This window comes from Peromyscus maniculatus, chromosome 4, assembly GCF_049852395.1.
Source record: "Peromyscus maniculatus bairdii isolate BWxNUB_F1_BW_parent chromosome 4, HU_Pman_BW_mat_3.1, whole genome shotgun sequence".
Classification (NCBI taxonomy): Eukaryota; Metazoa; Chordata; class Mammalia; order Rodentia; family Cricetidae; genus Peromyscus; species Peromyscus maniculatus.
Genome location: NC_134855.1, coordinates 63,762,074 through 63,787,895, shown reverse-complemented (window position 1 = coordinate 63,787,895; position 25,822 = coordinate 63,762,074). Strand labels below are relative to the sequence as shown.

Below are 25,822 nucleotides of genomic sequence, written 5' to 3'. Positions count from 1 at the left end.
GTAGCAGGAATCTTAAAAGGTCTCATTAATTAAATCAAACCTAAGGCCAGTCAGTTATTGGGGTAAATGCTGGAAGATCAGAGAGGCAGAACAAGCCACAGCTACCTCACCTCACCAGTCCCTCAGTTGATCCTGTTTCCTCAGACTGGAAACCTCTGAGTCCTCATCCAGAATGAATCTCAGCTGAACTGCTGCTCCATAGCCTGAAAGCTTAACCAGCTAAAAGCTTTAAGTTTCTGGTTTTCACTCCTTACATACCTTTCTGCTTTCTGCCATCACTCCCTGGGATTAAAGGCTCACTTTCTGGGATTAAAGTCATGAGTCACCATGCTTGGCTGTATCCTTGAACACACAGAGATCCAGGTAGATCTCTGCTTCTGGAATGCTAGGATTAAAGGTGTGAGTGCCACCATTTTCTAGCCTCTGTATCTAGTGTCTCTTCTGCTCTCTGACCCCAGATAAGTTTATTAGGGTGCACAATATTTTGGGGAGCACAATACCACTACAGATCTCAGTGAGTTTGAGGCCAGCCTGCTTTAAAAATCAAGACCCAGGACATCCAGGGCTGTTACACAGAGAAACAAACAAAACCAAAAATAACAACAACAAAAAAGTTGATGCCTATTCTTCCTTATTAGCCTACACATAGAAATTTCTAGCACTGATTAAGCTAGCAAGTAGAGAGAAACTATTCAGAATAATTACAGCTTGTTTTTTTTTTTTGTTTGTTTTTTTGTTTTTTTTTTGTTTTTTTTTTTTGTATTACATATTGTAGGGCCTAGGATGTCTTCAGTAATAGGGTCTTACCTATTTCTGATGGGCTATCAAGAAAAATAGCAAGAGCATATATTATTTTTGGAGCCCCTTGGGCCTCTATAACCAATGACACTTATGGGTTTATTCCATCATTATTCAACCAGTCAGGATCTCTTCCTTCTAATTCTTTTTTAGTATATTTTAGTTGGATGTTAGCTGTTAGGTTTCTATATTGGCTTTCATACACACTTTATTAGGTACAACACCTTCCCTCCATGCCTACTGATTTCCCTCTTCTGTCACATTTTCTCTTGCATTACATTTTACCTTTTTTTCTTTCATATCTCTTTTGCTTAAGGCAGTCCTCCACACTGGTCCTTTTCTAATTTCCTCTCATGCTCATCCATGTTTACACACATAACTAGGACCCACAGGTTAGAGAGAACATGAAGTATTTAACTTTGCAGGACTAGATCAACTCATTCAGTACACTTTCCACTTGTCAGTGGAAATAAATGGGCTGTTCACATATGACTGTTCAAGTGAAATGAGAAACCAATATCACATAATCATTTTCATGAATCTCAAAATCACAATTTAACTTTCAAAATAAATATCCTGTTATACGTGTGTGTGTGTGTGTGTGTGTGTGTGTGTGTGTGTGTGTGTGTGTGTGTGTATGTTGTGCAAGTGTGGTTTTGTAGCAAGAGGTCATGAATCTGAATTAGAATGAGGAGAGGGATATGTGGGAGGATTTCTCCAGATGGAAGGGAAGGGGCAATGATATAATTATACTACAATCTCAAAATATAGAAGAAATAATTTTTTAAAAATGAGGATAAACATAGACCAAGAAAAACCAAACAAACAAAAAGCCAGTGTGGGCTTATGAAATGGTTAAGTGGATAAAGGTGCTTGATACAGATAAAATCTTGCCCCTGACGATCTGAGTTTTGTCTCTGTAATACCAGTGGTGGAAAGAAAGAATAAACCCTTGTCCCCAAGCTGTCTTCTGACTTCCCTCCATGTACCATGCTATGCAAACACACACACACACAATGAATGAATGTATCAAATGATGTTAAAAGTAAAATTGTTCAATTACAATGTTATAATTAGGGTTTTTATTGATTATTTCAAAGAATAAAATAAAGCGGGAGGCAAAACAGTGTTTCATTGGAAGAAATCTGATAATTTGCCCACAAAATCACATCTCAAGTAGTCATCCTGTGAGAAAGTTTTCTGGTAAATATGCTTTAAGAATTCCTCCATAAGGGTCCCCAGAAATCCATAAAGATGCCTCCACTATAGACTACTGGCAATGGTCGAGAGAGTGCCTGAGCTGACCTACTCTGGTGATCAGATGGCCGAACACCCTAACTGTCATGATAAAACTCTCATTAGTGACTGGTGGAAGCAGATGCAGATGTCCATGGCCAAACCCCAGGTGGAGCTCCAGGAGTCCAACTGGCGAGAGAGAGGAGGGATTATATGAGCAAGAGATATTGAGACCATGATGGAAAAAGCACAGGGACAAATAGCCAAACTAGCGGAAACACATGAACTGTGAATCAATAGCTGAGGAGCTCACATGGAACTGGACCAGGCCCTCTGCTTAAGTGAGACAGTTGATGAGCTTGAACTGTTTAGGAGGTCCCCAGGCAGTGGGACTGGGACCTGTCCTTGGTGAACTGCCTTTTTGGAACCTAGGGCCAGTGCTGAAATACTTTGCTCAGCCTTGGTGTGGAGAGGAGGGGACTGGACCTGCCTCAACTGAATATACCAGGGTGGACTGAATCCCCAGGGGAGACCTTGTCTTGGAGTAGGTGGGAATAGGGGGTGGGCTGGGGGGGAACCTGGGAGGTGGGAAGAGGGAGGACAGGGAAATCCATGGCTGATATGTAAAATTAAATTAATTATATCATAAAAATATTTATTTAAGAAAAAAGAATTCCTCCATAAGGACTCTAGAACTGGGACTATGTGACATAATACATGCTAACAGTTTGCTGTAAGATAAATGGGAATCATTTAATCACAGGATTCTGAATACCTAGCCTCTACTTATGAGAAGCAAAATTTAACCACATAATTGTGTTCAAGAACAGTATTGAAATAAAAATATTCATTATACATTTCATCAATGTAGTTTTCTATACAGAAGAAAGAATTCATTTGTGAAAAATGTTACATGAGAAAGATGTTCTTAAAATAATTTCTAATACATAAGACACTAATAATTTATAATATATAACACACTAATAATCAAAATCATAAAATATTTATAATTTGCAACCATGTACATTTCGTGTAGATTTGGATTAACAACTTAATTTCGTTCTGTCATTTTTTAAAAGTGTATATTATTTATGAACCAAATTTTCTCCATAATTTCTTCATTGCATCTTTTACATCTTTGTTCCTTAGACTGTAGATTATAGGATTCAACATGGGTATCACAATGGTGTAAAATATTGACACTACCATGTCATGATTTGAAGCATAACTGGAACTTGGCCTCATGTAACTAAAGAGGATTGTACCATGGTAAATAGACACTCCCGTGAGGTGGGAGCCACGTGTAGAGAACACTTTTCTTCTACTTTCAGCAGAATGCATGTTCAGAATGGCAAAGAGAATGAATCCATAGGAGATCAGAACAATCAGGATGGTGATGATCTCAATTAAACCCACCAAGTATAATAGGAGAAGCTCATTTGTGTGTGTATCAGAACAAGAAAGAGCAAGCAATGGAGGTATGTCACAGAAGACATGCCTAATTTCATTAGATCCACAGAAGGACAGACTGAAAGTGGCCACTGTGTGTATTGCACCATGCAGAACTCCACCAGCATAGGAAGCAATTATGAGTGTCACATAGACTCTGGGTGACATGGTCACTGCATACAAAAGTGGGTTGTAGATGGCTACGTAGCGGTCATATGCCATTGCTGCCAACAGAAAGCATTCTGTGGTCCCTAAAGTAACAAAGAGAAGCATCTGTGTTGCACATCCAAGGAATGAAATTGATTTATTTTCTTCCAGGAAGTTGACCAACATTTTGGGGGTAACAACTGTAGAATAGCAGGCATCCAAGAAAGACAAAACACTGAGGAAATAGTACATGGGGTTGTGTAGCCGAGAATCCCCAATGACCAAAACAACCAATCCAAAGTTTCCTATCAGAGTGAAAAGATAGATAGCAAGAAACAGTAAAAATAGGAAGACCTGCAGTTCAAAGTCATCTGTGAAGCCCAAGAGTATGAAAACGGTAGCTTCTGTCACATTCTGTATGGGAATCTTGTGGACGTCCACAGCTGATGCTAATCTTTCCATTTTGGTTTTGATGTATATATTGCACATGAAAAAGTCCCATATAAAAGCTGTCTCATTTTGTCTATGTTTGGCTCTTAGGGCATAGTGACCTCCTTGGTAATAATGAGGTGGGCAATGAAAGGTAATTTTTATGAAAGCAGACAAATTTCACTATATGAGGTAAAAGAAAAAGATAATTACACTTACATGTTTAATTTGTAAAATTAAAAATCCAGCACTTAAAGTAGATTTTTATACAAATAGGTTTCCACCATTCCCTTCAAATTATATTGCTTTTAAATTTCGTTTTTATTATACATTTTTTCTTTTAAAATATTATATGTATGTATTTCAATATCTTAAATTGAACTAGAATTGCATCACACACACATACACTTTCTTTCTTTCTTTGCCCCTTTTAGATATCCTACCTCCAAAATTCTCCCATGTCCTCCTACCCACACTCTCAACTTAATAGCCTATTTTTGTTTTATTGTTGTTCTTACAAATGTAAATATGTAAACACAACCTCTGGCGCCATTTTTGTTCTTTGTGTGTATATGCTTTCTGGCACGGCCATTCCACATCGGACAACCTATGAGAGGCTTGTACCTGGGAGAGGCTAATTCTCCTCCCAGCATGAACTAGTTACTTGTAGAGCTGTCTAGGTGTGGGGTCCCATGAAAATTTCTCCTCTTCCACTCAACATGTCCATTGATGTTATCACTGACCGGGTTCTATTTGTGCGGGTCTTTTGATTTTCAAAGATTCGTAAATGAAGGAGAAAATTCAAACTATTATAATGGGAAGTACACACCTGTGTAGTAGTCTTCTACGTGCTGTAAATACATCAAATATTATTTTTTCATATTTTGGGTTTTTAAACATGAGAAGGCAAACTCCTATCACAGGTAAATTTTAAAGGGAAATTCATACCAAAATTTTAAAGAAGAATAATTTAAAAAAATTCCTTGTATCTCTACTGAAAATATCAAGAAAACACAATTGAACACTAATTGAACCTACTAAACATTCATGGGGTGATTTCTGCAAGTGACTTTTTTCTTCCTGCCTGTCATAGGCTAAGAGTTTATAAAATATTAAAAGCATGTATGTACACATGTAAATATATACATTAAAAATATGAAGTGTGCTAATGCTTGCCAAATTAAACTGAACATTCATATCAATATGGGAAAGAAATAGAATTTATGTAATTTTAGAATGAGAAGGAAATCATGTAGGTACACTGTCCCAGATGGATCTTCAAAGTCTATGTGAGTGTTTTGTTCTAGTATATAGATTACTTCTGTAAATATCTGACTAAACAACAAAAAATGTTTTTTCACTTTTTAGAAGATCATAGAGTAAAATATAAAAATGTAACCAAATTTAATTTGTGTAAACACAAATAATTTAAATATTAAAACCAGAATGCATGGAGGTATGTTAGTACAAAACATTGTTTTTGGTGGTTATTTTAATAAATTAGTTTATAAAGTCACCTGATCAATTAATTACACAAATATGCAAGATATGCATTCATGGACTTAGAAAAATACACTTAAACTATTCCTATTATCTCTCTTTTCTCCCTTTTCTTTATCTCTCAAGATTGGTAAAGGAATTTATTAAAAAATGTTTACTGAATAGGGAAGGAGAAACTAAGTAATCAAATTAAAAGAAACATAATTAAAATAATCAATATGCAAATGAGGTTTCAAAATTTATTAATACTTTCTTAAACAAACATAACAAAATACATGCTAATTGCTATACACTAGAGGACTGTCACCTATATTGTAATTCTATGACTTTGTTGTCTCATCAAAGGTCTAAGATAAAGTACTTGTAGAGGATTAAGAATTTCATTCAGAGTCTAAATCCTGATGGGAGAGTCTCACAGACAGGCTACAATGATAGACAATGTGTACTTAGAAAATGCTAATTAATAGTCACACTTGACTCCTTTTGCCACATGAACATGGAAAATTGCAGAGAAAGATTTTATGGCTCCATTATATTTTCTAGAATAAAAGATTTAATACTTTGCAGTATACATAAATATGAACTATAAATCCTACATCTTATTCATATAACACAATGCTAAGGACATATGAAGTGACTGTTCAAATAAAGCATTGAACAACTGGTAAAACACAAACATTAAAAACATATGTATTATAATATCTTATTTTAAAATTAAATATAATGACTCTTTAAATTACCATATAAGAAGATTAGTCTATTGCTATCACATTTTGGGGGGCTAGGAATATGTCAGCACAACACTATGTATTTCCTTAAATTATTGCAATATTTTGACCAAAAATTTTTAGTAAATATTGGTTTGATAATGATTGGAAAACAAGAATATGTTTTCTGATTTGATGTAAATTTTATTGTCAATCACTTTTATTAGAGCATTAAGTGGAAAACTGTAAGAACTTTAGACAAGCCAGGGAAAATACCAAAGCATGCTAGTTTTTTACAAGATTAAAGTTGAAAAAATGTATTTCTCTTAAGCTACACTCAAAGATAGTAGAAATTTTTGTGTCATACTTTTTTAAATAGTCTTATTTAAATTAAATAATTCTATTTAATACAGATGCAAAATTAAAAATTTTTGAATAAGGAACTTTAACTACAATACTCTCAATCAATAAATACAAGTTAAAAATAAATTTCTCAATTTTCATGATCAAATCTATGGCAATAATATTGGAAATACTAAAATCAAGATGAAAATTATACCAAAAAGTATCTACATGATGTGGAGCTGCTGTAACAGGTTATAAATCATGTATTCATTTCTCTTATTTGATTTACATAATAACTTATAAAATTATATAGTGTGATATAATCTTATACAAAAAGAAACTGAGGATCATCTAGACATATAATGTATCCTTGTCAGATCATTATCTAATAGATAAAGCAGCATTCAATATTTCAATTCCTTGTCTGCACACTGCATACCTTCTCCATGACCATACTATGTCTTCATTGCCAACTGTTATAACTGGAAATATCACTCCATAAAAATAAAAGAAGATAACACTTTCCTTTGACTTATTAAATGAAAGATATGCACAGTTCAGAAATAAACAGCTAAAATTATATCTAAATGCATTGCCAGTAAAAAAAATTTAAGATTCAAATAACTATGTCAGAAATCAAAATTAAAGAAAATAAGTGATTCAGAAAATATTCTATACAAAAAACCATTAGAAATTAATTTTATATTCTAATTGTTTTCTTTCATGAAAAACATTAAAATGAACTTCTATGGTATAGCAAAATATGTAAGTAATACTTCATCCTTTCCCTTTCTCTTCTCAGAAGACAGACACTGATTCAATTGCAATACAACTCTCTTTAAAAGGGTCTTACTTATCATATTTAAGTTTTCAGACTTGTCCTAGAACTTGAAATCCATTAGAACGTTTAAAACATTTATGCATGAAAATAAAATTTGCTTACCTACAAAAATGAGCTGCTTTGTGAGTTAGGACATGCTCTTGTTGCAATGCATATAAATGTTTAAGCCATCTTGTCCGCACTTAAAGGCTATCGTGATGCCCCTGGGATGATCCATGTTCTTCACTGGGACAGAAACTTACCAGGTTTTTTCTTTTCAATTGTAAACAGGTGAATGATCCTAGAAAAACAGAGCAAACCCTGAAAATGATTACATGGAGGCAATTTTGTCTGTTTAAACTAAATATCCTCTCAAACAGGAAAATTAAGTCACTCATAAAAGCCAAATTTTGAACTCTAGTTCTAATGACCTATAAACCATCAAGTTCGCAATCATCTGGAAAATGATATAGTGACACTGCTGGAATTTAGCATTTTCTAATATAGTTGATTTGCTTCGCTTTAAAGTTTCATGCTTTTAAATGGTATGTAAACTAGATGAGAAGAATAAGACAAGAGAAAAGACATGATGAGAGTGATAGGAAATGATGGCAGAAGAGATAAAACAGAATCAGTATACAGATAACACTGTCCAGTGCAATACATGAATATTCGCTCTGCTGGAAATTTGAATTTCAAATTTTCTGTTCATAGAGTTAGTCATTTTAGTGTGTCAAACAGTTAAAATAGTTATAGTTCACATTTGAGTCCTATACTAGTATTAGCTTCTTTCTTTGTTTGTTTCTTTTTAAATTCACATTTTATTCCCCAACATATCTATTTGTTAACAAAGTATCTGGCGTAAAGCATAGAAATCCATGTCTTTTCCAATTGATCTCAAGATTTCTCACCTAACATTGCCGGGTATTAGTCACTAACATAGTGTATTTAACATAGTTCCCCCAAGTAATACCAATTTCATCACTCAGCTGCAAGTAAAACTTAATGGACTCAAAAACTCAAATTAATATCTGGTTTTTGCTTCATCAAACTCACAATCAAATCATACAGAGTAGAATAATTTGAAAGAAAAACTCATGTTACTACTTAAACATAACTTTCCCCAGTTGATACAGATTTTGATTGATAGAAAAACATATATAAATATAAATTTTCAAAAATGTTTTATTTGCCGGTCTCCAAAATTTAATGGGCTTATTCCTTAAAATATTGCATACACACACACACACACACACACACACACACACACACACACACACTGCACACACAAAGGTTTTCTAATATTTCAATTTCTTTGGAGAGCCTTGGCTAATTCAATTTCTTCATGGCTCTGGCTTTCTTTATTCTACAATTTGATTATTTTTAGATTGTTAATATTTTTCCTTTCCCTTCTCTAACCACATCCACTTACATTCAAATATATAGATTCCTTTTATTCATGTATGCTAATGTTGAGTCTTGAAAGCAATTCTTTATCATCAACACAATAAGTGTAAACACATATTATATTGCTGGTACTTTGTTAGACATTTCCTTTTAACTTCACTTCTGAAAAAAACCTCACATATCCATGTACATTCTTCATCTTCTCTATTAGAAATTTGAATCCTTTAATTGTCCATTTGTTGAGAGTTGGAGAATAGTCTTACCCAGAGACGAACACAGCTATTGATTATCTAATACCAAATGATCAGCACTGAAAATATACATGAGTAACTTTACACACTGATCATGTTATATTTAGAAAAAAAAAATATATATATATATGCATATAACAACAACTAATACAAAAGGAATGAATTTGAAAGAAAGCAATGGTGAGTATATGTAGTGTTAGGAGGGAAAAAAGAAAATGGACAAATGATCTAATTATATTATAATCTCAAACTAAAAGAAAAATATTTTTAAAAATTAGGAAAAATGCATAATGACACTTGTATGTGAAAAACTACTTTTGTTATTCATTCATTTTTATTAAAATTAATTTTAATGCAGATTCTTTTATCTATTTTTATTTATTTATTTATCTATTTATCTATTTATTTATTTATTTATTTATTTATTTATTTATTTATTTATTTATTTTACATCCAGACATCAGTTTCTCCTACCTCCTGTCCTTCCGGTCACTCCCCTCTTCTGCCTCCTAATCCACTCCTCATCTATTTCATCTGTTCAGGAAAGGGCAGACCTCCCATGAATATAAACAAAATGTAACATATCAAGATGCAGTAAGTCTAAACACCTCCCCATGCTTAAGATTTGGCAAGGCAACCCAGTGTGAGGAATAGGGTCCTGAAAGGGATCGAAAGAGAGAGACAGCCCCTGCTCCCACAAAAGGACCAAGCTACAGAACTGTAACATACGTGCAGAGTGCCTTTGTCAGTTCCTTGCAGGCTCCCTGGTTATTGGCTCGGTCTCTGTGAGCCCCTATAAATCCAGGTTAGTTGAGTTTGTGGATATTCTTCTGGTGTGCTAGACCCTCTTGACTTCTACAACCCGCTCTCCCTCTCTTCTACAGGATTCCCTGAGCTCAGCCTGATGTTTATCTGTGGGTCTCTGCATCTGTTTCCATCAGTTGCTGAGTGAAGCCTCTCTGATAACAATTGGACTAGGCACCAATCTATGAGTGTAGCAGAGCATCTTTAGGCATCATTAACTTGACATTTTTTTCTCCAATTATGTTTGGTTCTTCCTAGCTCGTGGGGTCATCCAGCCTCTGGGTTTTTGTACTCCAGGTAGTGTCAGGGATGGCATGGGTTTCAGGCTAGACCAGTCATTGGTTGCCCACTCCCTCAATCTCTAGTCCACCCTAACTGCAGAACAACCCATAGGCAGGGCAGACTGTAGTTCAAAGATTCCGCAGGTGGGTTGGTTTCCCAATCCCTCCACTTGAAGTCTTACCTGGTCACAGGAGATGGCGAATTGAGGCTACATATCTGCTTTGCTAGGAGTTCTAGCTGGGGTCATCCTCCAAGATTCCTGGAAGATTTCCTTGCACCAGGTTTGAACCTGACCCCCAAATTTCCAGTAATGTGTTTCAGTACCCTCACCCTCCGTGCCCCCACAGCCCAATTTCTCTTTTTCCCAACTGTGCCTGCCCAAAGTCCACTCATGAAATCTCTTCCTTTTCCCTTTCTCGAGAGATCTGAGCATCACCTCTTGAACACTCCTTGTTACCTATTCTATCTGGTTCTGTGGATTGTAGCATAGTTATCCTTTATTTTACAGATAATACCCACTTATGAGTGAGTATATGCCATGGTTGTCTTTTAGGGTCTGGGTTACTTCACTCGGGATGATTTTTTTTTCTAGTTCCATTCATTTGCCAGCAAATTTCATGATGTCACTGTTTTTAATAGCTGAGTAATACTCCCTTGTGTAAATGTACCACAATTTCTTTATCTATTCTTTGGTTGAGGGACATCTAGGCTATTTCTATGTTCTGGCTATTATGTATAATGCTGCTAAGAACATAGTTGAGCAAGTGTCCTTGTGGTGTGACTGGGCATCCTTTGGGTATATGCCCAAGAGTAGTATGGCTGGGTCTTAAGGTATAGATTGATTCCTACTTTTCTAAGAAACCCACCATACTGATTTCCAGCACTGGAGGAGTATTCCCCTTGCTTCACATCCTCTCCAGCATGAGCTATCACTGTTTTTTCTTCTTTTTTATTATTAAGAAACTTCTACTGGGCGGTGGTGGCACACACCTTTAATTCCAGTACTTGGAAGGCAAAGCCAGGTGGTTCTTTGTGAGTTTGAGGTCAGCCTGGTCAACAGAGTGAGATCCAGAAACAAGCGCAAAGCTACACAGAGAAACCCTATCTCGAGCAAACCAAAAACCAAAAAACAAACAAACAAACAAACAAAAAAAAAACATTTTATTTATTTTAATTACCAACTACAGACCCCCCTCCTTTCCCTCCTCCTGCCCACAGGTTTCCCCCCAAACCCGTGCCCCATTCCTCCTTCCTCAAAGCAAGGCCTCCCATGGGGAGCCAGTAGAGCCTGGTACATTTAGTTGAGGCAGGTCCAAGCACTTTCCCCTCTACCAAGATTGTGTAAGGTGTCCCATCACAGGCACTGGGCTTGAAAAAGCCAGCTCATGCACCAGGGACAAATCCTGGTCCCACTGCCTGGGGCTCCTTAAAAGTCCAACCTAAAAAACTGTGCCTGTGGTGGTATTGTGTTCCCCAAAATATTGTACACCCTAATAAACTTATCTGGGGTCAGAGACAGAACAGCCACTAGATACAAAGGCTAGAAAATGGTGGCACTCACACCTTTAATCCTAGCCCTCCAGAGGTAGAAATCCCTCTGGATCTCTGTGAGTTCAAGGTCACATTGGAAAAGGCCAGGCATGGTGACACATGCCTTTAATTCCAGAAAGCAAGCCTTTAATCCCAGGGAGTGGTGGTAGAAAGCTGAAAGGTATTGATTTTATTAATAAGGCTTGATTTTATTAATAAGAACTTTGAAGATTCCTGCTACAGCCTTGCCTATGCAGAGGGCCTAAATCAAGTCCCATGGGGGCTCCACAGCTTCATGAGTTCCCACTAGTTTGGTTTAGTTGTCTCTGTACATTTCCCCATGCTCATAGAATTCCTCTTCTCTCTTTATCAACTGGACCCCAGGAGGTTGGCCTGGTGCTTTTTGCTTCACTCCACAAAAGGGGAAACCCCTGCAGAAATGTAACAATCTCCTCCAGCCTAGATAAAAGTGTTACTTTTTCAGCTCCTCCTTGCTCAGTCGGCTAAGGAATATCTCTGCCTGGTTGTTCTGTTCAAGCTCCCCCTTGCTGAGTCCACTATGGGACATCTCAGCAAGGTTCTCTGTGCCAGTGAATGAAGACATTCACACCACAAAAACTCTTTTGAGAAAGATATTTATTTGGGAAGAAGGAATCCACTTAAAGGGGTTTAGCAAAGCTCAAATGTAGTAGATCTCTTGGAGAGGAGCAGGATTGTTATATCCTGCAGGAAGACCATCCCCCTCTACACCAGGTATAGCCTGACTCATGAATAGTCAGGATACCCTTCCCTGCTGAGCTGCCCTAGGAGCTCCAGGCATGACTCTCCCTAGCAGTCAGAATACCTTCCCCCTCCACAGCGGAGCTGTTAGAACTATCCTAGCAGTTCAAGATGTCTCCTGACTCCCCAAGGAGTCAGGGTACCTTTTCCCAGGGGTGCAAAACTCACATTTTCATGCCAAAACCCAGGAACCCATACAGTTGCAACAGTTACTTACATTTGGTTTTAGCTCTTTGAAAATCTGGTAGAAATTTGTGCTGAAACCATCTGGTCCTGAGCTTTTTCGGTTGGAGACTTTTAATGACTGCTTCTATTTCCTTAGGGGTTATTGGTCTATTTAAATTGTTTATCTAGTTTTGATTTAACTTTGGTATGTGGTAGCTATCCAGAAAATTATCCATTTCTTTTATATTTTCTAATTTTGTTGAGTACACGTTTTTGAAGTATGACCTGATGATTCTCTGGATTTCCTCATTGTGTGTGTTTATGTCTCCCTTTTCATTTCTAATTTTGTAAATTTGGGTGTTCTCTTTCTGCCGTTTGGTTAGTTTGGATAAGGGCTTGTCTGTCTTGTTGATTTCCTCAGAACCACCTCTTCGTTTCATTGATTCTTTGTTTTGTTCTCCTTGTTTCTGTTTTATTGATTTCAGTTCTCAATTTCATTATTTCCTGGCATCTATTCTTCCTGGGTGATTTTGCTTCTTTTAGTTATAGAGCTTTCAGGTGTGCTGTTAAGTCATTGGTGTGAGATTTCTCCATCTTTGTTATATGGGCATTTGGTGCTATGAATTTTCCTCTTAGCACTGCTTTCATAGTATTCCATAAGTTTTGGGTATGTTGTTCATTAATTTTCATTGAATTCTAGGAAATCTTTAATTTCTTTATTTCTTCCTTAACCCATTGGTGATTCAGTTGAGCATTATTCAGTTTCCATGAGATTGTAAGCTTTCTGTAATTTTTTGTTGTTGAAATCTAACTTTTTTTTTGTTTTGTTTTGTTTTGTTTTTCGAGACAGGGTTTCTCTGTGTAGCTTTGCGCCTTTCCTGGGACTCACTTGGTAGCCCAGGCTGGCCTCGAACTCATAGAGATCCGCCTGGCTCTGCCTCCCGAGTGCTGGGATTAAAGGCGTGCACCACCACCGCCCGGCTTGAAATCTAACTTTAAACCATGGTGATCCAATAAAAGACAGGAGGTTGTTCCATGGGGTGCTGAGAAGAAGTATATTCTTTTGTGTTAGGGTGAAATGTTTTGTAGATATCTATTAAGTCCATTTGAGTCATAATATCTGTTAGTTCCTTTATTTCTCCTTTAAGTTTCTGTCTGGAAGACCTGTCCATTGGTGAAAGTGAGGTATTGAAGTCTCCCACTACTAGTGTGTGGGGTTTGATGTGCAATTTAAGCTTTAGTAATGTTTCTTTTACAAATTTTGGTGCCCTTGTATTTGAGGCATAAATTTTCAGGACAGAGACTTCATCTTGGTGGATTTTTCCTGTTATAAATATGTAATGTCCTTCCTGATCTCTTTCAATTGATTTTTGTTTGAAGTCTATTTTATTAGATATTAGGATAGCTCTACCAGCTTGATTCTTAGGTTCATTTGATTGGAAAGTCTTTTCCCAGACTTTCACTCTGAAGTAGTGTCTGTCTTTGAAGTTGAGGTGTGTTTGTTGTATGCAGCAGAAGGATGGATCCTGTTTTTATATCCATTCCATGAGCCTGTGTCTTTTTATAGGCAAATTGTGTCCATTGATATTAAGGGATATTAATGATCAGTGATTGTTAATTCCTGTTATTTTTTGATGATAGTTTTGTGTGTTTCCCTTCTTTGGTATTTGTTGGTGTGGGATTATCTATTACCTGTGTTTTCATGGGTGTATCTAACTTACTTAGGTTGGACTTTTTCCTTCTAGTGCTTTCTGTAGGGCTCGATTTGTGGATAGGTAATTTTTAGATCTGGTTTTATTATGGAATATTTTGTTTACTATCTATGGCAATTGAGAGTTTTGCTGGGTATAATAGTCTGGGATGGCATCCATGGTCTCTTATTGTCTACATAACATCTGTCCAGGACCTTCTGGCTTTCAGAGTCTCCACTGAGAATTCAGGTGTTATTCGGATGGATCTGCCTTTACATATTACTTGCCTTTTTTCCTTTGCAGCACTTAATATTTTTTCTTTATTCTGTATATTTAGTGGCTTGATTATTATGTAATGAGAGGACTTATTTTTTTTGCATCCAGTCTATTAGGTGTTATGTAAGTTCTTGTATCTTCATCAACATTTCCTTCTTTAGGTTGGGAAAGTTTTCTTCTATGAATTTGTTGAGTATATTTTCTATGCCTTTGATCTGGTATTCTTCTCCTTCTATCCCTATTATTCTTTGGTTGGTCTTTTCATGGTGTACCAGATTTCCTGGATGCTTTTTGTTATGACTTTGTTGGCTTTAATGTTTTCTTTGACTGACAAATCTATTTCCACTATCATATCTTCAACTCCAGTGATTCTCTCTTCTATCTCTTGCATTCTGTTGGTTATGCTTGCATCTCTACTTCCTGTTCATTTTCTCAGAGTTTCCATTTCCATTATTCCCTCAATTTGTGTCTTCTTTATTGTCTCTATTTCAGTTTTCAAATCTTGAAGTGTTTCCTTCTCCTGTTTAATTGCTTTTTCTTGGTTATCTTGCCTTTCTTTAAAGACTTTATTGATTTCTTCCAATGTTTTGTTTGTCTTTTCCTCTGTTTCTTTAAGGGAACTTTTAATTTCCTCTATTAAAGAACTCTATCAGCTGGGTGGTGGTGGTGCACGCCTTTAATCCCAGCACTCGGGAGGCAGAGGCAGGCAGATCTTTGTGAGTTCGAGGCCAGCCTGGGCTACCAAGTGAGTTACAGGAAAGGCTCAAAGCTACACAGAGAAACCCTGTCTCGAAAAACCAAAAAAAAAAAAAAAAAAAAAAAAAGAACTCTATCATCTTTTTAAAGTCATTTTTAAGGTCAATTACTTCTGCTTCTTCTGCATTAGGATGTTCAGGTCTTGCTGATGTTGAACCACTAGGTTCTGGTGGTTCTATATTGAACTTTATGTTAACTATATATTTGTACTGGCATTTATCCATCTCTTCCTCCACTCAGTGCAAGTACTGTCTATGTCTGAGGGAGCTGCTCTTGGTCTGATCAAAACTCTTGGTCCAATCAGAGCTCTTGGTTCAATCTGAGCTCTTGGTCCAATTGGAAAATTTTGTCGGATTGGAGCTGCTCTCAGGGAGCAGCTGCAGTCTTGGAGGATAAGTGGATTTTGGAGGGTGAGGAGGGGTGTGTAGATTACAGGGTCCAGTGGGGGATGGTGATAGTCCAGCCTGCCTGCAGGAGTCCTGCCTGCTGGCCTGCAACTAGGGCTGCAATGGGTGGGGGTATGGGCGTGTTTGTTACTCCCTGGGCATAAAGCCTAGAGGCTGGGGTGATAGGCGAAGAAAACAAGACTCACCTCTTGATCCAATCAGAGCTGCTTGTATCTGTCCAGATTGTTAATTGAAAATTTTTAAATGGATAGTTTTCAAAGTTCTTAAAATTTCAAATAAAACTATTTATTCAACTAGCTATTTTGGTTACTGCCCACTTGAATTCTTGCTAGCTCTATGAGTACATTAAAATCAGGTATTTTCAGAATACTGCCTATATGTTATACTAAGAGATCTTGGGAAGCAGTAAAAATAGAGAATATGTATTGATTTGTTTTGAAATATTGGATCTCAAACACAGGGCTTGATTCTATGTATGAAAGGCAATGACAGTATACAGGCAATGATTCTAATCAAGTAATATATTCAGCCTCTGAGTACTCAATTCTTATAAATAAGCAAAATGGTTCCTGTGTGTATTTGTGTCTTTATTCTACTAATATTTATAGTTAGTTCAAAAGAAGTATGATCATGCATCTATCAATAGAGAGTAAGGAAGTATCTGTCATAGTCACCAATCCATGTTCTTAGATTTTGATGTAATAACTACAGAACAAAATAAACTATACCTGAGTGAACATAGCAATTATTTCATCTTAATTCCTATTTCATTATGTTTGTATATTTCAATGGGCTATAAATACTCAGATACATCTGAGACTCATGCTTTTATTTATTTTCTGAGGAATAGGCAAATGAGAAATTCAATGAACTCTGGGGCAAATTGACAGCTATCAATATTTTATCTTTGACAATTATCAACTATGGAAGTTGCTATAATATAAATTACTAAAAATTGTATAAAATTTCATGCCTAAAGTAATTGTTCTATAATGGCTTCTAGAATTCTTCTTATACTTGCAAGCTTATTTTATGTCAATGAATGCCAATGTACTTGGAATTTTATTTCTTCTGTTCAAATTGGGTTTATTAAAATATATTTGTGCTAATTTTAGGACTAAACCCTGTTATTCAGTTTTCAAGATTCATGATTTTCTATAGATAATTTTAAATCTTTTGAAAGTTTACTAATATCTTCCCAACTACACTCAGTATAGCTCTTAAATTAGCAACTGAAATATAGTTCTCATGAAAATCTTAACTCTTATGATTCATAACCCACCAACATCACACTGTAGTATTTAAAGACAGCTGCAATATTTAAAAGAGAGCTGAGCTTGTGTGTATGTGTGTGTATTTTGTGTATACATGCACACCTAAGCACATGCATGCATGTGTGAGTATGGAGGTGTGGGTATGCATGTGGGTTTGTATATTAAGGGCACCTACTAAAGGGCTCATAACCATCTCTAATGCAGTTTTAGGGTATCTGATGCCCCATTGTGGCCTCTGCATGCACCAAAAAGGTATATGGTACACACACACACACAAAGACATTTATTCATGTAAGATAAATATAGCTTTAAAAAGACTTTAAAGAATAATTCAGGGATATAAAAATATTTCAGCAACAATCATAATTTAAATATATTTCACTGAATTTAGTATATATAGGTTCATTAGAATCAGTTGGTTCATCAATTCTATAATTTGAGTTATATTAAAGATTCTTTTTTAACATAATTTGACTGATATTTGTTACGAGTTCATAAAGAAAATATTTTTGTTCTTGTTTCATAGATGAATAGATTCCATGAAATTGTTATATGACATTGATATTATTTTTACTGTACTGATACTGATATTTTTCCTGATGTCAGAAGTCACTAATACTTGTATTTTTGTGATTAATTTGGAAAAGCTAACATATTTATTATGTGTATCTAAAGGCATCCTGATGTTTTGAGAAACGGCATGAATTCACACTGCTTAGACATTTATATATTTTGCTTGTTTGAGTGCTATAAACATTCACAGTGTAATCATATCACCTTCTTGTAATCACCCCAGAGAAATCTAGTCACTGTCAAACAATATAAACACAAGTGTGGATATAGATCATGTCCTTTAGACTCACCACATTCCTCTTCCTTTATTTACATTATTGTAGAGCTATAGTTTAGAGATACAGTCAACTACTGCTAGAATTAATTTTGCAGAATATCACCAAAATCACTGAACTGGTATTGAAAGACTTCATGTGCAATGCTCAAGTGCAGGTTATCTTCTTCTTCCTGTTTCTAACAATTTACATTTTCACTCTCATGGGGAATTAGGACTGATTGCTCTGGTCATTGGGGATTCCCTGATATACAAGCCCATGTATTATTTTCTCAGGGCATTGTCTTCAGGAGACACATGCTATTCCTGTGTTACCATTCCATAATTGTCATAAATGTCAGAGAAGAAGGTAATTCCATTCATTTTCTGTGCTGCACAGATGTTTCTGGCTGTTACTTTTGGAACCACAGAATGCTTCTTGTTGGTCACCATTGTGTATGACTGCTATGTGTCCATCTACATCCCACTGTTGTATGTACTAAGCATGCCATCAAAAGTTTATGTGCCACTTATCATCACTTGTTATGCTTATGGAGTTCTGCATGCTCTTATTCACACTGGGGCCACTTTCAGTGTGTCCAGTGAAATTAATCATATTTTCCGTGACATCCCTCCTCTACTGAAAATTTATTGTTCTGACATTCAATTCAATCACCTTCTCCTCTTCTTCTGTGCTTTGTTTATTGAGATAGTCACCATCCTGATTGTCCTGATTTCCTATAGCTTCATTCTGTTCACTATTCTGAGGACATGCTCTGCTGAAGATAAAAGAAAAGTCTTTTCTATGTATGGTTCTCATCTAACTGCAGTGTCCATTCGTCTCAGCACTCATGTGTTCATGTTTATGAGACCAAATTCCAACTATGTCTTTGAGCATGACATGGTAGTGTAGATATTTTATAGCATTTTTATTCCCATGCTGAATCCTCTCATTTACAATTTGAGGAACAAAGTTGTAAAGGAGGCATTGAAAAACTGTTTGAAAAAAATGACTTATTTATAATTTGTTTCCACTTCAAACCTAGTAGCGGAAAAGTTTGTCAATAATGGGGTAATAATGAAAATATTTGCTTAAGTGTATCAATATAACAATATTGTAGAACATTTTCATTAAATATAATAGGTAATTATCATTTCTGCTTCTTTAATTGAAGTAGAGTCCATTTCAGCCATTAGATTTCTATAATGTCCATACTAATATGTTTATATACAAATTCTACACATATATATGCTGATAGGAAACAACACAAAATTGCATGCGGATTTTTCAGGCATTCTTTACTTCAAAATCCTGGAAATGATTTTCTGTAATCTTTAATATAATTGGTTTCTTTGACTGAAATTATAAATAAGTTTAATGTTCCAACTAACTGAATCTCATCATATGTGTAATCCTAAGTAAGCTCAGTGCTCCAGTATCCCAGGCCATTTTCCAGCAAGTTATAATTACCTGCTTCTGTCTTATGCAATCTGTCATGTGCATAGTTGTATGCATCAACCTTACCATATCTGGCTGTTTATGATTAGATATAATAAAGACAAATCTATGTGTGTTTTCACTGGGTTGACTAATGAGCATTATTTCATTCCCTATAGTGACAAAAGTAAACCATGTTCATAGATATCTACTATTTGTGTATATCTAAAGAATGAAAGTTATAATTGACTGTGTATATGGTTTTATACTTATGTATATGTGTTTATATTATTTAAAATTTTTACATTGAGATTATAATTTGATTACATTTTATCTCCCTACTGTTATCTTCCTTCCAAAACTTCAATATATGCCTCCTTCTTTCAAAGCCATGGCCTCTTTTTCCATTAAATGTCATTATTAGAATATATGTCTATATATATACATATTGCATACATATATATTCTCAAATATATGTTGTTCAGTCCATATAATGTTCCTTATATGTATGTGTTCAGGGATGACAATTTGGCACTGGATAACAAATTAGTATGCTCTTTTCTGAGAAAGATTATTTCTCCTAACCCCAGGTTTCCTCAGTTGCCTATAGTTCTTAGTGAATGGTTAATGCCTCCTGAGCTTTTCTCTGTTCAGTTTGGCAGATTCACTGGTTTCATCCTTGTTCAGTTAACATTTGGGCAGCCATGTTGCTTATTTATTAATCCTGAATAATCACTAGTAACAATCTATAAACATTTGTCCTTATACCAACAGATGAATGTAGTGTTAACACCTCATAAAGGAAATTTCTCTTTGAAACAGAAGGGACCATTACAGAAAACCACAATTAATCAAAATGTAGAGTTGTGGAGCCCAGTTCCAATGCACATATCTCCAATACAACTCACTCACCTCAGACTCAGGAAACATTGGTGAAGAAGTCATGGGATGATTATATGAGTGAGAAGATCAAAGAGTTTGCTCTGAGGTTGTCTCTAGAATTATCAGCAGAAGAAAAGATTGTCTAAGTTTGAAGTTTGAACATTATTTAGCCAGGAATTATCACGCCCAGAAGATATAGGAAATGGAAATCACAGTACAAGTCATAGAACACTCCTTATGAATAATTGATCAGGGAGGTTATCAGTACTCTAAAACAACAAAGGTTATTGTCATTGCCCTTGGTTGCCCACTGTGATTACATGGTAATCCTATTGCCAAAAGTATCAAATGTATAAGCTCTATGCTATACATAAATCAATCTCAAATGGACTGAGAAACTGACTTCAAGATGGCTAATTCTACACTATCAGAAGATATTGTATAGGGTGATAAGAAGAAAATGAAATCAGTGGTCAAACAGAGCTGAACACTACATGTAGCAACAATGACCTGCCAGGCAAGATCTGCCCAGTGGTGCAATAGAAAAATGACTATCAGAACAAAAAAACTCTTTTCTGATTGGATATGACTCCTGGTCCATGGAAGAAATTTTATGCCTGATCCTGTCCAAAACCCATGGTTGATGGATTCATAGACCTTAGGGTAGAACCTGTTGTCATACACTCACTAAGTCATTATGCTTCCAATTTGTCTTATAAAATTTTATATTTTTACCTGTACACTTTGGATGCTGTAAACCTTAGTCAGAGAAGATATTTTTGTGGTAAACAGCAGTAAATGCAGAGATACTTAACTGGCCAAAATGTTGAGACTATGATACTGAGAAATCAACAATAATGGAACATATATATTAAGCCCCAACCACCCAGACTAAGGAAACATTGAGGAAAAAGAGGCAATAGGGAACATAAGAACAGAAGGATGAAGTAGAATGCTGACAAATGCTGTCTTCTGAAATGAGACTCTTGAAGTCACAGTAGTTATAATTACCTACGCAAGATCAAGCCAGACAAAGTGCTGGCAAGATGGTGTGAATGATCTTGAGCCATGCTTTCATGAGAATTTTTAGCAGTTAATAGATAATAAAGAGAATCATTCTTTTTTTTTTTTTGAAGTGATCTCTGCAAGGTTTCCATGCTCTAGTTGGTGACCCTACATCCATTCATATATGGACAACAGTAATTGGATTTAGTAGGTTAAAGAAAAAGAGAATAAAGTCACAGCATTGGGAGAGAGCATGTTGGGGTGATATGACAGTAGTTGGGGAAAGGAAATGAGATGTGAGTGTGATCATATTTCATTTCATGAACGTCTGAAGTTCATGCAAATAAAGAAAAACTTTTAAAATGTAAGATATCCACTGACAATTCAAAATTATAAAGACTAATGAAGTTTATACATATATAATTCAAGAACCTGCATCATGAAAATGAATTAGAAATATGATGAATGACAATCAATGATTTGAGAGAATACTTATTGGTATGTTCACATTGAATCAATAAATGAGAAGTTGCTAATCTATGGAACATGGAATCACAATTACATAATATGAACTTTCAGTATGATTTACCAACCAAAAATATAACATCATATAAGCATTCTTATTTAGACATGAATTGATACAGTTTTAAGACTGAATGACTCTCTTTTGAGGAGCCTGTAGGAAAGTTCTTAGTTATGCTTCACGTTCTTGCTTGCTCTTAATACCTATGCTTAAAATAGCTGTTGATGTCTTTCAATAAATCTCAACTCTGTCCAAAAATATAAAGACAGACAGAAAGAAAATAAAAAAGAAAGAAAGAATTAAAAGTTGATGACTATTTACTGATAAGGATAAAATGGCAAAAAGAAAATAGTTCAGCTTTTCTAGTAGGAACAGAGCCACAACAAATATTTTGAAAAACAGTAAGAAAATTTCAATAAATATATGTATTTAGCAGAGCTAGAAAATTCTGTCTAGATAAATGAATTATAACAGAGTCAAAACAAACAAAAACAAAGCAAACAAACAAATGAAAGTCAGGAAATGGTACCCAGAGAAGAAAAAGACATGTATAGAGAAGGGCATTAGGGAGTACATTACAAACATTATCTAAATTTCTGCTAATTAGAGTATTTTTTGCTTAGTATGTAATTAGTGAAGGACAACAGTAGACAGTTCTTACACGTGCAGAAGAAATAATTAGAATGACATTCAGAATTCAGACAAAGAATAAAGTGTTTATGAACAGTTCTATATTTTAAAATATAATTTTAATGTTTATGGCTATTATCGTGATTTAAATAGTCATTTAAAAATAAAGACCAAAAGGACTGAGAGATGGACTAGGGGTTAAGAGCTCTTGCTTTTCTGCAGAGGATTTGTGTTTGGTTCCCAGAATCTCTGTAAGGCAGATGAACATGACCTATAAAACCTTAGCTCTAAGAGGACTTGATGCCTTTGGCCTCTGAAGGTTCCTGTACTCACATCCACATATCCACATACCTATACAGAACAAAAACTAAATTAAATTTAAAAAACATGGACTGGCTAATACAAATAGCAAATTATTCTTATTCTTTGTGGAAAATAAGTATATTCTACTCTAGGAGACAATACAAATGTGTTGTTAAAATTGACTTGAGAAGATGACTCGGGGTAGATTGTTAGACAACATATTATTTCATTCCTCTGACAGTGATATGGGCAAAAGAGAGAGGAGAAGACACAGGAACTTAGGGACAAACTAGTTTGGCAAGCACAATGGGGAACAAATATGAAGAATGTTTCAATAAAGTAGAAATATGAAGAGCTCCATATGTGTGCCATGACATGTGCAAACCTGTAGTCTCACACATATATAAATAAACATATGAACACATACAAAAATACACACACATGCACACATTTTTATATTTCAAAAATTTATCAGAACTTTTAATATTCATAATTTAAGTTTAATGTATTTTTGAAAAACTTGGGTAACATAAATATAAATTCTCATTGCATATAAATTTGTTTAAATACAAAATTATGATAACTTATTAAATATTTTTAATTTGTTTCATGTTACTTTTATTATAAAACAGAGATTTGCTTCACTATATAATTAATTAATTAATTTATGTATTTATTTATTTGTTGGTTTTTCGAGACAGGGTTTCTCTGTGTAGATTTGTGCCTTTCCTGGAACTCGCTTTGGAGACCAGGCTAGCCTCAAACTCACAGAGATCCACCTGCCTCTGCCTCCTGAGTGCTGGGATTAAAGGTGTGTGCCACTACCGCCCGGCCTTTCACTATATAATTTATTTTAAATCAAAATTTCATTGTCATGTTATAAACTTCAACTTCAGATGATGCAAGTTTGGGTCTTTTTTATTTTTATTTTTATTTATTTATTTTTTTTAATTCTCTATTGCATAGGGTCACCCAGTACCTGACCTTTTGCACTGGTTTATTTTGCTCTGCAACCTAGTGTCCAGGTTCATCCTTGTTATCACATATTGCACTTTTTAAAAGATAAGTGATATTTCTTTGTTTGTGTTTACATTTAATTTATCCAGTCATATATCGATAGATAATACACTTTCCATATTTCAGACTTTCACAAATGTTCTACAATGAATATAACATATTAACATCTATGACATCAATATAATTTTCTTTTGGACAAAAGAGTTTGGATTGCTGGCATACACAATTACTAAATGCACAAAGTCACAGATGAAGATACCTTGTTTCTGACAATTAGTGGCTAACTTCCTGGCATTTCATTAGGATTTCAAATGCTTTAGGGATAATCTGCAAATTGTGTGGCATCTCCTTAGGGGGAGTCACAAAAGGTGAAAAAAAAAATCTTTAAATTGTGCTCAACAGTGCCCTGTTAAAGAACACATGGATGACTCAAGAGAAGTTTCATTACAAGTCACAATGACAGACAGTTTATATGTCCAGAATCTAAAGCAATCCTGAGTTCACACTGGCTTCGCCATCATATGTAAGTGACTGTTTCTGATGAAGGTTTTGTGGTTTCTGTTTCCCGATGATATCTGAGGAACAACTGGACTTCTCTTCTTTTCTTTTATGCCTCCCCTTTCAGATTATATTTGAACATATTGTAATAGGATGAGACAGTGAGCAACACGTTAACATGTAATTTGTGTTGTCTTAGAAAATATTTAAGCTTGCATAGACGTACATATGTGTGCTTATAAATGTAAATTATTTTATTTATCATGAAAGGAAAAAATGATAGAAAGAGATGATACAAAAATGTCATATGTTTTTATGACATATACATATACATATGAAACCACTGTGCTTGTACACACACACACACACACACACACACACATGTACGTACGTGTATATGTGGCAAAATTTAAAGCTGTAAATTTCAGTCTTCCATTTGATATTTCTCCAAATATTAAGCTACTGACTTTTCTTCTTTAGTGATCTTTTCAAAATAATTTTAAAAGTTTAGTGTTTTTATGGGGTTCCTGATTATGCTACCGAATGAATCTTTGTTTCTTATGGTTTATCTTGTGTTTCTTTTCTTTCTGTTTGCTTGTTTTGTCCAGTTATGATCTCTATTTTTATCTTATGATATTATATTTTATTTTATTATTTTCCCTTAGGAACCTGTTTGTTTTCTAATGAGAGACAGAAATGGAGTAGATCTAGATGATAGGTGAGGTAGGGAGGAACTGGAAGAAGTAGAAGGGAAATGGCAATCTGGACATATGTGTGAGTAAAAATCTATTTTCAAAAAAGGGAAAAGATAAAAATAGAAATAATTTTCAGCTTGTTTTTTTTTGTCTTTGAAATGTTGCACCAATTCATCCAAGGGAATTTCAACAGTCTCTATTGATAATGATCTGTATTTTCTGCCAGCTTCCTCTGATTCCTCCATATTCCTCAAGGTTCATATCTATAACATGCATCTGTTATCTACAGAGAAGGATAGTTCATATATAGTTAAAATGCCTTTAGAGGAAAAGTTAATATGTTTAAGTAATTTTATATTAATGTAACTTGCATTATATAATATCCAAATATTTGAGGAAAGGTGGTTTTTTTTTTTTTTTTTTTTTTTTTTTTTTTTTTTTAAAGAAACCCACCAATTCTGCTCATCCAGTATGAGAGCATGGGTTGGTGTTTGCTGTGGACTTAAGCTGCATGTATGTAATGGTCTGGCTTTACCTGTTTCTCACATTTGCTTTGTTGTAGCCCTGAAAAGGATGTAGCATCCCTCTGCAGAAACATGTATGCATACATTTGTCAAAGAAAGTTTCTTCAGGTTACTATTAATTAGAAAAGATATGAAACCAAGAACCGTTATATGCTTGATGGTTGAGAAATATGCTTAAGGGTCATAGGTATCTGAATCACTTCATCATCTTCCTTGTTTCTCTACAACTCAACAAGGAAATGTTGTCATTTTAGAATTGAGTAAGGGTTCTGTCAATCCTTTGGACAAAGAAAGGTCAGTGTGTACACCTAGTTAAGGTACAGCATAGACTCTAAGTACATACCCTCATTTGTCACTTTACATAATAAAGACACTGTCCATCATAATGCCTTACATATTTTTATTGATACACATTTTTTTCTCTTTT

At 35.1% G+C, this 25,822-nt stretch overlaps 2 protein-coding genes across 2 annotated transcripts; one reads left to right on the top strand and one right to left on the bottom strand.

Moving 5' to 3' along the window:
• Positions 1–3,123: 3,123 nt before the first annotated feature.
• Positions 3,124–4,092, bottom strand: LOC102903539 (olfactory receptor 5T3-like). The gene has a single exon (XM_006989713.4). It carries the CDS (start codon positions 4,090–4,092, stop codon positions 3,124–3,126), a length of 969 nt encoding a protein of 322 aa, XP_006989775.4.
• A 14,143-nt stretch (positions 4,093–18,235) lies between these two features.
• Positions 18,236–18,793, top strand: LOC102923744 (olfactory receptor 5T7-like). Its single transcript, XM_042275563.2, has one exon. The coding sequence runs from the start codon at positions 18,236–18,238 to the stop codon at positions 18,791–18,793; it is 558 nt and encodes a 185-aa protein (XP_042131497.2).
• Positions 18,794–25,822: the final 7,029 nt, after the last annotated feature.